The following is a 16,323-nucleotide window of genomic DNA, read 5'->3' as shown; positions in this document are numbered from 1 at the left end:
CATTTATCGGAGAACTTGAAAATCAGGTGCAAAAAGAAGGGTGCAACGGAACTGTTTCTGCAAATTGCAAAATTTATAAGCAAAACGAGTTTGATATACCTGCAGAGAAAGCACAAAACCACAGAGAAAAAAGCTGCCATCAACTTCTTTACAACCCTGTGCCTCGCTAAGGTTAGTATATTTTCCGGAAAGGTCCTTTTTCAAAAATCTGACGGCATCACGATAGGCTATTCTACCCCAAGGATAACTATTAAACCTATCCAAATCATCTATAATCCTTAGCCATCTAAGATCGATCTTCATGCTCTTTTTCCTACTCCCCCAGCGAGCACAACACAATAAAAATAAAGACTAGCTATCTTCAACTTCTCCACATCCATCCCCTCGGTCTCATTCTGCCCTACGGCTTTGATCTTTACCTCAAAATCACTGAGAAAAATCTGAGACTTAACAACAAAATGTCTGATAAAAAGACACTTCCCTCTGGTAAATCTGGTAAATCTAACGGCTCCATACCGCAATTGAGACTGGTTATTAAACAATACTTTAACATAGAAAATCTAACCGGTCTCTTGCGCACGACCATCCAAAAATCATCAATGTTATTATCAAATATCTGCCTACTCATTACATACCAAATAATTTGACCGGAAACATTAAAATCTCGGTGATACTTAACGAGATTATCAAATAGAGACTGCTCAAAAAACGTCGCTCTCTCCTCGTTGTTCAGGTAGTGATGAATATTTTCTGCAGTATCTTTATACCTCGACTCCATAGTCAATTTGACACGAAAAATTACATTTTTACCTAATTTTGTTGGCAAATGCACCTGCAAAATACAAAAATATATGATTTAGAACAATTAAAGAGACAATCCAAAATTGTGCTTGGGTATGCCAAGACCGTGCTTGGGTCTGACCACACGGGTCTGCCAAGCACTTGGCGGACCCAAGAAAGTGGTCAGACCCAAGCTTGGGTCTGCCAAGTGCTTGGCAGATCGTGCTTGGGTCTGACCACTTTGGTAAGACCCAAGCTTGGGTCTGCCAAGCACGTGCCAGACCCAAGTGCTTGGATCGACCCAAGCGTGGGTCAAACCCAAGTGTTTGGGTCTGCACCGTGCTTTGGAAGCTTGGGTCTGACCCAGCAAGAACGAGCTTGGCAGACCCAAGCTTGGGTCTTCCCAGTTTGATTTTTTTGGTATTTTAAATAAATAATTAAATAATTTGAAAAAATATACCAGATTGTTGTTCATTTTGCTGAAAAAGATTTGAGAAGAAGAATAAAGGTTTTTTTGAAAAGAAGAGAATAGTGAGACAAGATTTGGAAAAGAGAAAGCAAATGAGGAAATGAGATGAGACTTTGAGAGAGGATAGTCGAGATAAATGAGGAAAGGTAAGAAGACTTTGAGAGAAGATAGTCGCGATAAAAGTGAGATAAAGATTTAGGGTTAATTAATGTTTTAAAATATATAATGATATATATAAATTTAGAGAAATGATATGGTGAGCAACCACCGTAAGCATCCATGTGAGCACCTGCTGACGTGGCATCATGCACATCCAATAGTTGAGTGACACATCAGTAGGTGCTCACATGGGTGCTCACGGTGGTTGATCACCATATCATTTCTATATAAATTTAAACACAAAAACAATATTATAAATTGAGAGTTGAATCTTTTTTTTTAAATAAAATAAAAATGACTCTCTTCTCCCCAATTTTCCCAAAAAAATGTATCTTAAAATTTTCTACTCTTCTTGTCTTTCGTTGGTCAAAATATTCGTGTTAGATAGAGAACAGACTGAGTCAACGGTTCTAAAATTATGCTTGTTGATTCATTCAAACTACATAAATTCCATGCGATTTTGGAATATTCATCGCCAATCTTCATCGGAAAATTCTCCGCCGCCGTTCGCCGGTCAGGATGAGCCTGCTATTTCTGAAATTATCGCTACTACTGCTTATCGGACTATTATCCGGCGCCGATTGCCGGTGCAGCCGCGGCTGTGACTTAGCGCTAGCATCCTACTACATGTGGCAAAATTCAAACCTCTCTATCCTGAACCAAGTCACCGGCGTCCCAATCCCAACAATCCTCAGTTACAATCCTCAGATTTCTAACCAAGACACCGTGATAGCTGGTACGCGGACAAACATCCCGTTCCGTTGCGACTGCATCGACGGAGAGTTCCTCGGCCACGTCTTCACTTATGATGTCAACTCCGGAGACACTTACACGACTATCGCAGACACGTACTACTCGAATTTGACGAGTGTGCAGCTTTTGACGAGGTTTAATAGTTATCCCGACTTCAATATTCCCGACACTGCGCAGTTGAATGTCCCTGTGAACTGTAGTTGTGGCGACAAGGACGTATCGAAAGATTATGGGTTGTTTGTGACTTATCCTCTAAGGTCTGGGGAGACCTTAGAGTCGGTGGCCCAAGCCAGTAATTTGAGTTCTACTCTGGTGAGGAGTTATAATCCCACGGCCAATTTCAGTGATGGTGTCAGTGTTGTGTATATTCCGGGGAAAGGTGAGCCCTCAAAGTGAATTTTCGGAACTTACATATTCATTTCTAGTTCAAGATGATTTGGTATATTAGCCTGCAACCATTGGTAAATGAACCGTATGAAGTTGTTTGTTTCTTATTTTTTATATTGGGATGATTCATGCCCGGTGCTGGGATTATCGGGTTAAAATTGTTGAGTAGATTATAACTAGTCACAATCAGAAGGTCTATAAACTTTCTCATACTTCTTTGTAAGCGTCATGTTATTTCAATCTACAGGTATATTTTCTATTCCTTGCCGCATGAATCCTGATGAAATTTTCTAGATGATGCTCAATACTCTACTGTTTCCTGAAACATATGGTTAGCGGTACGAATAATATAGCACTGACATAATTGGACTCAACGGTAACAAAGAAAGATCGATATGTTATACTATTGTTTCATTTTGATCTCATTTTCTTATATCTGTGCTTTTCTTCAACTTGCACTAGAAAGGAGTATACACACACATATACGTGGATAAATGGGTAGAATTCTTCGTTATAGAGGATAAATTGTATCTGGTCTTTTAATAGATTACCTGACTCACACAGTAGCAAAAGATCAAAACTTTTAGAAAACCCAAGAGATTTTTGTGGATAAAAATGAGTATGCAACTCAGAGAATGACAGATTTTGGGAAACCAAGAGATGTGCCATGGAGTAGGAAGCTCCATGGAAGAAACTTTTGAGCTTAGTTCTGGTTTGGCCTGAACTAAAACTCTGCGAAGACAAAAAATAATGGTAAGACCATGGAAGCAATAGTTGAGTGCGGGTTTGGCAAATTCGAGTTTTGCTCTCTTTGTGAAGTTTTCACAATGTGTTTTCTGGAAGGAGAGGGGCATCCTCCTTTTTCTTCCTGGTCATGAATAACCCAGCTTCTCGGGATGCATTTTACAACCTTTAAGGGAATTTTAATGTGTTAGGCGATAGAAGAGAGTGCAATGTGAATCTTTACATTTAGGATATATTTTATGGGGATATGTTTCAACCACTTTTGTACATTCTGCTCAACGTTCTAAATATACTCGGTAGATCATTTCTTTCTTCCTGGATTATTTCATTTAGGAAGGATATCATAAGTAATTCAAACCATTAATTGCTCAAGGATAGAGTTGGCATTCCATGCATCAATTTCAGATTAGCTCAGACATTACTTTATAAGCTTTACATAATATGATATCACCATTAATTCAAATCACGTGAATAAATTATATTTTTCCCTAAACTATATTATGTCAATAATTACATTTTTATGTTAGATATGATCTTGTATAGAAAAAGGTATTCCGAGCACGTTCAAGTTATCAAAAAGATTTTATGAGTTTTGAACGCACTGTAAAATCAGAGCAGGGGCTTTAGTAGTGAATCTGAAATGTGTTCTTTTTTTCTTATATATTATTTCTATGTCATAGAACTAGTTGATTCCTTCACCAAAACATGTACAAGAATTTAATGAGAAGTTTACATTATAATCTCTTTTTAAATTGAAGTTTGTATTAATTTTTCCGTGATGAAAGCTTTGCTTTTGAAATTCCATGAGTTATGTTCACACATTTATGTTCTAGGCCATTATTTTGCCTCCTCAAAGTATCTAATATCTTGAAATCTACTATCTATCCTGTTCTAGTAAGTGATCTAGAGCTTTAAGTGAAACGTCAACAGTTATAATTTCCTTCTTTTTGTCATCATCTTTAATGCTCTAAGCTGTTGAAGTTTTTAATTTATTGCCCTAACGTGCTCTCAACGAATTCAAATGCTTTCTTTAGTGATTTTTATCATGTGATCAACTGGTTTACTTGTTGTCTTAAATATGTCTACTTGTTTTTTGCAGATCAGAATGGGAATTATCCACCTCTAAATAGCAGGTAGCATGCCTTAGCCATTTATTTTATTTTATTTTTTATAACACAAAGAATATGAAATTTTTTTATTGATTATTGTAACTGAACATGTTGCGAATTTTAATGTAACGATGTTTAATTTAGTTTAATTTTTTTATCTTTTGCAGCACAGGTGGCCCGGCTTTCTCTTGATATGGGTTTTCTATAATTGTTCCATTTGTTTTTCCACTTACTAATAAGACTACAGATAGCAATGGAAAGCCTTTGTATTCGGCTGATATTTTTCTATACCTTGTTATCAGGATTATCAGGTGGAATCATAGCTGGGATATCTGTTGCAGGAGTAGTTGGTGTTTTGTTATTTTCTGGATGTTTGTATATTGGATATCGTAGAAAAAAGAATGCGGCCAAGATTCAGTTGGTCTCAGGAGTATCTGAAGGTCAGTCATTCATTTAAAGCTGGTCATAGTGGATTGTTGATTCTTTTACTGCAATTCCGTCATCACATCTACTTGATATTCGATATCAAATGAGTGTTTCACGTACCACTTCAAGTTAATAAGATATGATTCATGTCTCTGGAAACTGGAGATCCTTTTTTCTTTTTTGATAAGAACAAAGATATATTAATATATAAAGTTAATAATTACAAAAAGCAGGCAAGAAATCCGATGCAGACAAAAGGGTAAACAAAAGCCTAATCACATCAACAACATATAAACTTCCAATCCCTCAAAATATCCGAGATCGAAACTGGAGATCTTGTGCAGTTAGTAATCTATGTACTTGTAAAAGCGCAGATGAAAACAAAGTTGTCAATTCGTTGGAAAATTTTGGATATAATTAGAAGTAACCACTTTTGTGATTCCCACTAACTCACACTTTAATTGAGTTTATTTACTCCTATTAACCTTAATAAAAATTTCGATTTGAATTATCAAATATTTTAATTATAGTTGCAATATACGTGTATTATTACCAGTTTTCTAAAAATCAGCCTGGCGCCTAGGCGACCGCACTGAAAAGCTGCTAGTTGACCAGCCTAGGCGGCCTTAGGCGAGACTAGGCGGCAGTAGGCAGAAAGGAAATGTTTTTTTGGGCTTTTAAACTGACGAAAAATTTTATTCACCCTTCCACGAAAACCTTTTCAACGCCCTTTTCAAAGAGAAGAGAAGAAAACCATGGAGAATAATAAGTAGAGAAAATTATGAAGGAGTAGAGTAAATTTGTGGTATTTTATTAGTTACGTAATTTTGAACTCATTTTAAATTTGATGTTATTGTGTTGATTTTATAATATGTGATTTATTATGTTATATCATGGAATCCGCCTAGCGGCGCGTAGTCCCGGGGCGGGTCTGGCACCCGATTAGCACCTAGCCAATTTTTGAACCTTGATTATTATACCTATGAAATTTAAATCACATTTCCAAACAATGTTTTAAAGAATTTCTAATTCATTTTTAATTAGTTGTAATATATTTGTCTTGAAAATTATAGTAAAAATTATATTTTTGCATATGTGAAAATGATTGCTCTTTTGGTATTTATAAATATGGAAAAATTAGCTGTTGTAGGAACATTAAAGATTGTATAAGCATTAAAAAGCTACAAAGAATTTAATAGTTTTTAAAATTTATTAGTTATATTTTATAAATTAAATCAATCATCAAATAATAATATCATATTTATTTGTGAAATAGAAATATTTGTGGACTATTAATGTGTACTACACATGTTTTCCATAATGACATGCAATATAATAATTAATTTTTAATTATGATTGCTTCAACAGAGGATATATACGTGGTGGAGTAATTTGTGAAAGTGAAAGATGAACTATTAATATGTTCAATTTTCAAATTAGAATTAAAATTAAAAGGTGAACTTTAATGCATATTACTACTAAAAATTTTAATTACTACATTTTAAATTCTAGGTTAATTAATTATATTTCAGTACTTGATGAATTTAATTGGTTGATATGTTTTTCATTTTAGTATACTTCAATGTTTGTTTTTACTAAATACTAAAACTTTTACTTAGTACTTTTTAATTTATTACGTAAATTCTAGGTAAATTAATTATGTTTAATACTTAATATCATAATTATATATAATTTTAATTGTTTAATTGATTTATAAATGTTTAATTTTTCATTGTGATTGATAAATTTTTATTTATTAACATATATGAAGGCAGAATAAGCAAGAACAAGTCTATCGAAAGTTTACCAAAAAATGGGATAATATAATTTTAACAGCAAAAAGTTGGAAGGTAAAGGTATTATCTTGCGAGGAGTGACAGTGCTACAATATCGTTATATTAAGATATAGATGAATGATCAATTATTATATAGTTGATGATTATAAATGAGTGTAAAAATAGATAAAATAAACTGCATAACTAAATTAAGTTAGAATCACAAAGTTTAGTAACATATTTTTTTCTTGTTTTGATTTTTTGTTAGAATAACTAATTAATTAATTTATATCATATAAACTATGGATTCACATACGAATAACACATGCTACATGCTAGTTTTAATAAAAATGACTAAGAACAGGTGCTGTCCCTTTTGGTTTGGTTGAGTTTATCTACGAAGGGAAGAAGCATTTCGGGATATTTGGTTTGACCAGTTTTTCCAGAAGGCAGCTCCTTCTCTTACATGGGTCTTTGAGGACCCCAGACATCACAAATATGGTATTAAATCTACCTCAGTGTCCTATTGGCGAGGAAGTTGGACAATGAGAAAGAAGCCTATTAAGAACGCTGCATGTCTAACTGTGAAGTCTATTAAATCTCATACTATGTCCTACATTGGTTGTGGGGGAAATTTTGAATAAATCCTAGTTTTTTGGTAGCCAAGTGATGACAAACTGAAAGAGTTTCTAATGAGTTAATTGTATCTTTGGTTTATGCTTGTGGATATTACCCCTTATAGTGAATAAAGATGTAGTGGTGTACACTAAGCTGCATTCGTGCCTTGAAGCTTAGATAGTAAGCACAAGACACGGCACATACCTTATTGTTGAGGTGTGCATTCATATAGTATTATAAAATTTAGATGTAGAGCATCTAATATGTACTTCTAACAATAAAGAATGTATATATCAGCTTACAAGAAAAATATAGATGGCTATCATGTTGCCATTTACCTTGATACAGTCTATTTTTTTAAGGCTCCTAGGTGTTCTATATGGCGAGCTCGAGTATCATGCTAATCAAGCTCTACTCAGTTTAAATTTTATAGGCTTCAGCTCGACTCAAACTCGATCGAGTATTCAATTTTAAGCTCGGCCTCGACCTTGACCTCGAGCTTGAAAATTTTTAGGTTTTTTTAATTTTAAGGCTTGAATTTTGTATTTACATTGACAAAATAACCTTTAAATTATATATCATTTTAAAAAATATAATATATAGTTACTCGCTGGTTATGCAAGTAGAAACAGGTAAAACTCGACTCAAGTGAAGAGTCGAGCTACTCTAAGTTGACTGGTGCTCGGTCAAATCAAGCTTGAGTCGAGTTTTGACCGAGCTACTCACGAACAGCTTGACTTGCTTGCACTCTTGATTATATGGATGACATTTAAAGTACAGGAAGTTGCAAGAGAACTAGGCATCTGGTTATGCCATAATATCCTTTGCATTGCCTAACAGAGTTAGTAATCACTGGTCGAATAGACTTGGAGGGCAATGTTGCTCCTAGAATTTATCCAGCAATTACTTCTTTTTCTAACGTTACACAGTATTAATGGGCACATAAAGGCATATTTGCTTTGGAAGTTAATCTGTGATGTTGCGGGTTGACCAGATGCTTTTGAACTGGGTTGTCCTCCTTCAGTATCTGCCTGAAAATACTTCTATATTGCTTGGTGAGATTACTTTAAGCAGTTATGTATGGTCAGAGAACTTGTACTTCTTTATGAGCAATCTGAGTGAAGACATATGGACTCCCCTGATCAGTTCTTGCTGGAAGAACCTGTTATGCAGATAAACAACACATTTAATGTGTTGCTTTTAATGGCTTGCCATTGAGATGGGGGAGCCTCAGGAAATGTGTTTCATTGGTCAGTTTGATGTGTGTGTAGTTAACAGCCTTATATTTCAAAGATTGAACTTAACGCCTTACATTTAAAGAAGTGAACTTAAAGACATCAGTCTCTTGTTGATAGGTTGAATTTGTCTACCATGTGGTGACAAAGTGGAACTATCTGCAAAGTAGGTGTGTTCCTGTAGAGATTGGGCCAACATAGCAAATCAGATCCTAGCTAGAGAGCAGCCCCTTTCGATCCTGGTTGGGATGTCCCATAGCCAATGACAATTGCCAAAACAGGCATGCACTTAGAATTAGAAAAACTGAAATCCAGGGAAGCTGATTTAAGAGTTCTATCTGGAGTCGCTAGATAGATGCTTCATTCACAGAGAGGAAGGAAAAATTGTCACACAAGCTGTGATGGTAGACAATTTGGATTTCATTAAAACCAAAGACAAGGCACTGTGAACATATTACTGATGCAAAACTCTCTATTCTATGCTGAGCTTCAGTTTGAACATGCAAGTCCTGCTAATGCTGTATTTTGCAACTCCTACGCAGGCTTCAGTGATTGCTTTCTAAACAATGGATCCTGAACATTCATAATAAGGAGTTATTGTTTTATATTCTTTATTTTAACGAGGAGAATATTTGACACTGCAATTGCAGCAGAAGCATTAAAAAACAATTCAGTTTTTATCTACTTTTTATTATATGCAAGCTCATATATGTGCACACACTACTTGGTAAGCTAATTTTCTTCCATTTCTCAATTAACTCCAGGAGGCACATTTAGCCATGCGTATGATTCTGCTGTTAATCGGGATGGCGCCTCTCATGGGCTTACCGGCATTACTGTTGACAAATCTGTTGAGTTCTCATATGAAGAACTTGCAAGCGCATCTAATGACTTTGATATTGCTTGTAAGATTGGTGAAGGGGGTTTTGGTTCTGTCTACTATGCCGAGCTCCGAGGTGAAGTAAGTAGTTTGTCTGTTTCTTAATTTGTGCTGTAGAGAATTGTTATAGCATTGCAAGCCAAGGGTCTGACTGTACTGAAGTTTCAATTTCCATGCAAATTGTGTAACTTGACGGTTCTTTGAAAGTCTGTTCTAACTGGTAAATGGGTGCAACATGGATTAAGATTTATTTTTGGATCCGAATTAATGAGGAATACTAGGCTTGATCACAGCGGATTCTTAAAATTTTGATTTCAATACTGATTCAATGGGGACCAAAGTGGAAACTAATAAAAGTAACTAGCGATTTGAAGTTTTTTGCGATTCTTAAACTATTTGATATGACCCGAATCTCGATCATTAATCAAGATCAAAACCATAAAATAAACTAAGACATGATTGAGCGAAGTGACCATTTGAGGAGCCAAGATGCAGGGAGAGTCTTGTTCAAACTAAACATCAAGTATACAAATGACTTTGGTTTTAATAAAATGAATTGAACTTAGATATCTAGAATTTTGGTTTGCGAATTTTATACAGTCATCAGGTCAGCTTTCTAAATCAAACTAATATTTAACTTTCACATTGGTATCAGGGTATTTTGGTCAGAATTTAGAAATAACAAGAAACATGTTCGGAGTCCTGATGTAGGACCCCTTCAACAGATTGTTGGGGGTTTTAGGTTCTTAATTTGCTAGGTGCTGTGATCTGGCGCATATGGTCCTATGTATTCGATCTTATCCATTTTTGTTGTTCTAGGTCCAATACCATATGGTTCATCCATCCATTATCCACCGCTAGTTGAAGAATTATTAGATATCTGGTTTTTTATATCATATCTGTTCTTATATGACAAAATTTCATGCAGAAAGCTGCAATAAAGAAAATGGATATGCAAGCCAGTAGAGAGTTTCTTGCCGAATTAAAGGTTTTGACACATGTTCACCACCTCAACCTGGTACTTCACTATATTCTTCAATATGTTAGATTTTCATTTATGAGTGATATTTTCATCATCTTTTTGCTACATCATTTTGTATACACGATCCTATTGAAGTCAACTCATCTTAGTAATGTCATGTCTTCATGAAGCCTGGTTTTGTAGTTATGAAATGTGGATATTGTTACAGGCTTTTATGGGTAATAGTGGGTTTCGGTTAATAGGTAATATTAGGTTGGATCCAAATAGGGATTATCTAATGTGTGTAAAAATAAAAATGTGGTAGGGTAGTTATTTTGTGTAAGAATAAAAAGGGGGTGTGGGGGTAGTTATGGAGATGTGTTTGTGTTTTGTTATGGTTTCTGCTAGCTTTGCAAGGGAGAGGGGATTTATTCTTTTTTTAAATTATTTTCTGCACTAGGGATCATTCTCCTTGTGAGAATTGATCTTTTTCTTATGTAATTTTCTGTTTTAGTTAATGAAATTATAGTTTTCTTTTATGTAATTGCGGTTTGAGTTCGTAACAGAGATGCTACAAGACCATATAGGATCTTGTTTGGTCTTATTAAGCTGTAGGCAAACTTCTGATTCCCAAAAAACATTATAATATACCAAATGGAATGTGTAGAATGCATTCTTGACTGTCTTTACTAAGGAATTAGTGCACACAAATATACATGAAACACGTGCAATGCACATTTGTGCATTGCCTGGTGTAAGACATCTATCTTGAGAATGTTGGTCATTTTTGTAATTCTCTTTTAATTAGATAAATATTTATATACATGATTTATGATCTATATATATGTTGAACAGTAAGCAATTTATCCGGAATTAAGTATGTGACAAATGTTTTTTTATACCACCATAAATAATTGAAAATGAGGCATAGCCACAATTGTTGTTGAAAAGTAGGAAAAAGGCTTTTCTTCTATTAACTCCCACTCCCATGATAAATGATGTAATGCTATTTGTACTCTTTGATTTAAAAAGGGTGCTCACCAAATAATAATAGCACCTTGTGAGTTGATACTAATTAGTGTATTATTCTGTATTTATGAAATGCTTACAATCAATCGCGATTTCCGGGATAATTCATTAAAATGTCCCTAATGTTTCGGTCGTGTCCCAATCTCTAAAGAATTCCGTGGGCTGAATACGTCCCTTATCGTTGCACATGTGTCTCAAATATATCCTCCCGTTAACTCTCATGGTTTGAATTAACGGAATGGACATGTGTTGCTCACGTGACCTTTCAACCCCCAATTAAAAGCCCCCCATCCACACGTCACTTATCTAGGTGAACCCTAATTCCAAAATCTTTGGCTCCCGATTTCTCTGCTAGAAGTCGCCTTTGCTCCGGTGGTGGGCTGCAAGACGTCGCCGGGAGCTGCAACTTCGGTGCGAGTAAAGAGCATGGCATTCTTCATCAGAACGCTATTTAGGCTTGTAGGGAATACAATTCATGGAATCATCCTTAGCTTTAATCTTGCGACACGAAACAGAAGTAATTATCAGCAAAAGTGAAATTCTCCAGTCTCGGCAACGAACAGATGCTCTCAGGAATCGCCTGGAGAGCTTGTTATGCGCAACATGCAGCTGTTCCAAGGACTTCATGTTGCCAATAGCTTCAGGAAAACTCCCCACAAGCCTGTTGGAACTCACATCAAACCCTGTCAATTTAGTCAATGACCCGATTTCCTGAGGCAAACAGCCAAACACCCTCCCAGTCCAGCGTTACTGATGATAATCTTGTTCAGGGTTTTCGCCATTTTCCCTATACTCGAAGGCAAACATCCCTGAAGATTGTTGTTGGCAAGAACTAAAACAGAAACTGTCGAGTTCCCGAGGTTTCAAGGAAGACTGAACTGGAAATCATTGTTGTTTATGAAAAGGGCGTCGAATTTTTTTATCAAACAAGCCAGGTAGCACCTTTCCCTGGAATTTGTTGAATCGAATATCCATGAATTTGAGCGAAGGGAGACAGAGAACGACAAACAAGCCAGGTAGCACCTTTCCCTTGAATTTGTTGAATCGAATATCCATGAATTTGAGTGAAGGGAGACAGAGAACGACAGAAGGGAATTTCCCAGACAGAAAATTGTTACTAACATCAAGTTCATATAAGAGATGGAGATTACGAAAACTATCCGGCATTGTGCCTTTGAATCGGTTCGAGTTTAGATGGAACAAGGCTATATCAGTTAACAGGCTGAGTTCTTGGGGCAATGAACCTTAAATCCCTGCATGATTCAAATCAACCCCAGCTACTATGTTTATGTGGGGATCATCGGGTGCTGGGGCACATAAAATTCCGTTGTATTTGTAAACATCATGGCCATACCAGTTTGAAGTGAAGTTGTTGGGGTCATCTGTGATGGCATGTTTCCAGGCTTGGAGAGCTAAGAATGCATTGAAAAGTCGAGGGTTTGGAAGTGGTGTGGAATAGTTTGATGCTTGCTGGGATGGTTTCGTGAAGAGGAATAGAAGGCAGAGGATCGTGAAAATGGTTAAAGGATGGATCTTCATTTTTCGTTTGCTGCTTTAAATTAGGGTTCACGTAGATAAGGATGAGGGGCTTTTAATTGGGGGTGAAAGATGAGCAACACATGTTCATTCCGTTAATTCAAACCGAGAGAGTTAACGGGAGGATATATTTGAGACACATGTGCAACGATATGGGACCTATTCAGCCCACGGAATTCTTTAGGGATATATTTGGGACACGACCGAAACATTAGGGACATTTTAATGAATTATCCTGCGATTTCCTCTTTCTTTATTTTTTATTTAAACATTTGGTGCTTTTGTCCTCTTTCGAATCCTAACTGAGTCATTTAATGATTTGTTAGACAGTGGAAGTTTTTCATGCTTTCTGAGATTACAGATCAGTTCTGCACTGGTGGTGGATTGTGAGATTGATCTTAATAGTTATTCTAATTTTTTCTTTTGACACAGGTGCGGTTGATAGGATATTGTGTAGAGGGCTCTCTGTTTCTTGTATATGAATATATTGAGAATGGAAACTTAAGTCAGCATCTTCGTGGTTCAGGTAAGCTGTTTGCAAATATATTAATGGGGCACACAATTTGGCGTTCGTAATAGACACTAGATTTATCATGTGTTTTTCCAGGCAGGGAACCACTGACATGGTCAACCAGAGTGCAGATCGCTCTGGATTCAGCAAGAGGTCTTGAATATATCCATGAACACACTGTCCCAGTCTACATCCATCGTGATATTAAACCAGCAAATATTTTAATAGACAAGAACTTCCGTGCAAAGGTTGCACCACAATCTTTATCTTATTGTTAAAACAATTTGTGTCATACTTCACGATAAACCTACCGTGCAGGTTGCAGATTTTGGATTAACAAAACTAACTGAAGTGGGAAGTACTTCGTTGCCAACGGGCCGTCTTGTGGGCACATTTGGGTATATGCCACCAGAGTAAGTCCCCAAACACATCTTCATGTTCAATGATCGGTCTTAATTTTTGTTGTGGGGATGTTGATATAGCTGATGAAGTTGAACTGCGTGTTAATTGTCTAAGTTTTGGCCTTGGTCGACCAGGGTGAAGAGTTGTATTATCTTTAAATAAACTGTAATTTAGTTAAATGAATGAACCCGTTGAGTCTCTAGTGTTGCAATAATTTAGAGAAGGGAAAAAACTAGTAATTGTTGGAGTGCAATAGTTGTCCTTGTTGATAGAGGGATCGAACCATGACGGTTGGATTGTGTGGTTTAAAAGATTTGAGTTGCAATATTACCACCAGCTATAGCTTTTGGTAAATCGGTAAGCGCTCGGTCCTGCAATTGGTATCAGAGTCAAGGTCATGGGTTCGATTCCCATTGATTGCTAGGAGTGTAATTATTCGAATGGAGATTATTGGAGTGCAATAATTGTCCCTATGCTGTTAGAGCGATCGAACCATGCGCTTGGGCTGCTCGAACCATGACGTTTGGGCTGCTGTGCAGTTTAAAAGATTTGAGTTGCACCATTACCACCAGCTATAGCTTTTGGTAAAGCGGCAAGTGCTTGGTCCTACATCAATTTGGCTAAATTCTCCTCTCAAAATTTTTTAAAAAGACAGACCTCAAAAGTCAAAAGCTTTTGGATGTGAGAATAATTGACAATTATCATGCTGTACAATGATGACATTTTATTGCAACTGTAAAATAGAAAACTTCTGTGAATTATTCTGCTTCATGAGGGCATGATGATTGGTTGAGAAAGGAGACTTGTTTTGACTTTTAAATATCTTGATTGTAGATATGCGCAGTATGGTGATGTTTCTCCAAAAGTAGATGTCTATGCTTTTGGTGTCGTCCTTTATGAGTTAATTTCTGCAAAAGATGCAATAGTTAAGTCCACTGGCTCTGCTGCAGACTCAAAGGGGCTTGTTGCGTTGGTAAGTTCTAGTGAGTTTCTTGGATGATTTAGATGCAATACCCCATTATTGAATGTGTCCGCTAATTATTGATGGGCTTCAACCAATGAACGCAGTTTGAAGAAGTTTTTAATAATCCAAACCGGAGCGAAAGCCTCCAAACACTGTTTGACCCCAGACTTGGAGATTATCCCCTCGAATCAGTCGTCAAGGTTTCATTACTTTTCAAAGCTACTGATCACATAATTTCTTATTTGTGGTAATTTAGTAAAATTGTCCCATATTTGTATGTTGGTATAGTTGGCCGAGCTTGCGAGAGCTTGTACGCATGAAAATCCTCAAATTCGACCATCCATGAGATCTATTGTGGTTGCGTTGATGACTCTCTTGTCATCAACAGAAGATTGGGACGTGGGCTCTTTCTATGGAAATCAAGGTTTGTTAAATTTAATGTCTGGAAGATAGGAACAGAAGCACCATGTCTTCGAGATGAATCCAACTATCAGAAGCTGTGTTACAGATTGTATAGGTTTGTACATTTTAAGTGTAGTGTTCTTTGATGTGAATGGTGGAAAAAAAGCTCCCTATAATTGAGATTTGGAATAAAAGTGGTTACAAGATTAAATTTTCTGGAGAACTTTTTTTCCCCCAACTGGTGAATTGTATTCTTTATATATATTAGCAGCAGGACCACAATTGTTCTACTTGGATAATACATAATCATAACTAGTTGTGTGTTACATATTTTTATTTTTAAAATTTTTGGCTCAAGGCAACATAAATTTAGAGTGATGCTACATGTACAACGAAATTTGTATATCAAATCTTACAACACAAAAATTCAATAAAAAAATTTAATTTATCAAAATTTCACGATACATTAAGTACAAAATCTCGCAATAAAATAATAAAATATCATGATATTATTGTGGGTAAATTGCATATATCACCCTTATGAAATCGCGTGTTCGCTGATAACCTCCTATAAAAAGTTTTTGAGCTAGAAGCCACTTATGATTTTAAATTTGTAGCATGCATCCCCTTCTGACTAAAAAATGACTAAAATGTTCTTAATGTTATAAGATATTTTAATATTAAAATATATTTCGTGTATGACAAATATTATGATAAAATAATTATATATAATTTTCATAGTTATTTAAATAAAATTTGATTATTTTACTCAATTAAATATAAAATTATAAAATCAAATTAATTTAATTATTTATTTAATCAAGGGTATTTTTGTCAATTTTTAACTGAAAAGGGTGTGTATGCTACAAATCTAGAATAATAGAGGGTTATTAGCTTAAAAAAATTTCATAGGGAGTTATTAGCAAACTCGGGATTTCACAGGGGTGATATATGCAATTTTTCCTATTATTATAGTAAAAATCGTTCTACACGATATTTGTTGTACTTTTAGTATTATTTTAAGATTTAATGCTACGATATTTTGTAATTATGAAATAAAAGCTATATCCAGTAGTCAACTGTTTCTTATTTGTAAGAAGAAAATGAGATTATGCTATGTTTTAAGGTTTTAAAAATAAAAACATCACTCAAAATAGTGGAATCGGAGCAACAAATGTATGTT

General features: G+C 35.6%; 1 protein-coding gene and 1 pseudogene across 1 annotated transcript; one reads left to right on the top strand and one right to left on the bottom strand.

The window, feature by feature from the left end:
* Positions 1 to 1,779: 1,779 nt before the first annotated feature.
* On the top strand, positions 1,780 to 15,474 carry LOC140882176 (chitin elicitor receptor kinase 1-like). Its single transcript, XM_073287991.1, has 11 exons — positions 1,780 to 2,540; positions 4,392 to 4,418; positions 4,686 to 4,841; positions 9,220 to 9,416; positions 10,264 to 10,353; positions 13,294 to 13,387; positions 13,469 to 13,620; positions 13,691 to 13,785; positions 14,609 to 14,747; positions 14,843 to 14,938; positions 15,027 to 15,474. The coding sequence occupies exons 1-11, from the start codon at positions 1,928 to 1,930 to the stop codon at positions 15,189 to 15,191; spliced, it is 1,824 nt and encodes a 607-aa protein (XP_073144092.1). The 5' UTR covers positions 1,780 to 1,927; the 3' UTR covers positions 15,192 to 15,474.
* Positions 10,368 to 12,492, bottom strand: LOC140882520 (leucine-rich repeat extensin-like protein 6; annotated as a pseudogene).
* Positions 15,475 to 16,323: the final 849 nt, after the last annotated feature.

Source organism: Henckelia pumila, chromosome 2 (genome assembly GCF_033568475.1).
Source record: "Henckelia pumila isolate YLH828 chromosome 2, ASM3356847v2, whole genome shotgun sequence".
NCBI lineage: Eukaryota > Viridiplantae > Streptophyta > Magnoliopsida > Lamiales > Gesneriaceae > Henckelia > Henckelia pumila.
Note: the sequence above shows the minus strand (reverse complement) of the source record. Positions and strands in the feature narration are given on the sequence as shown.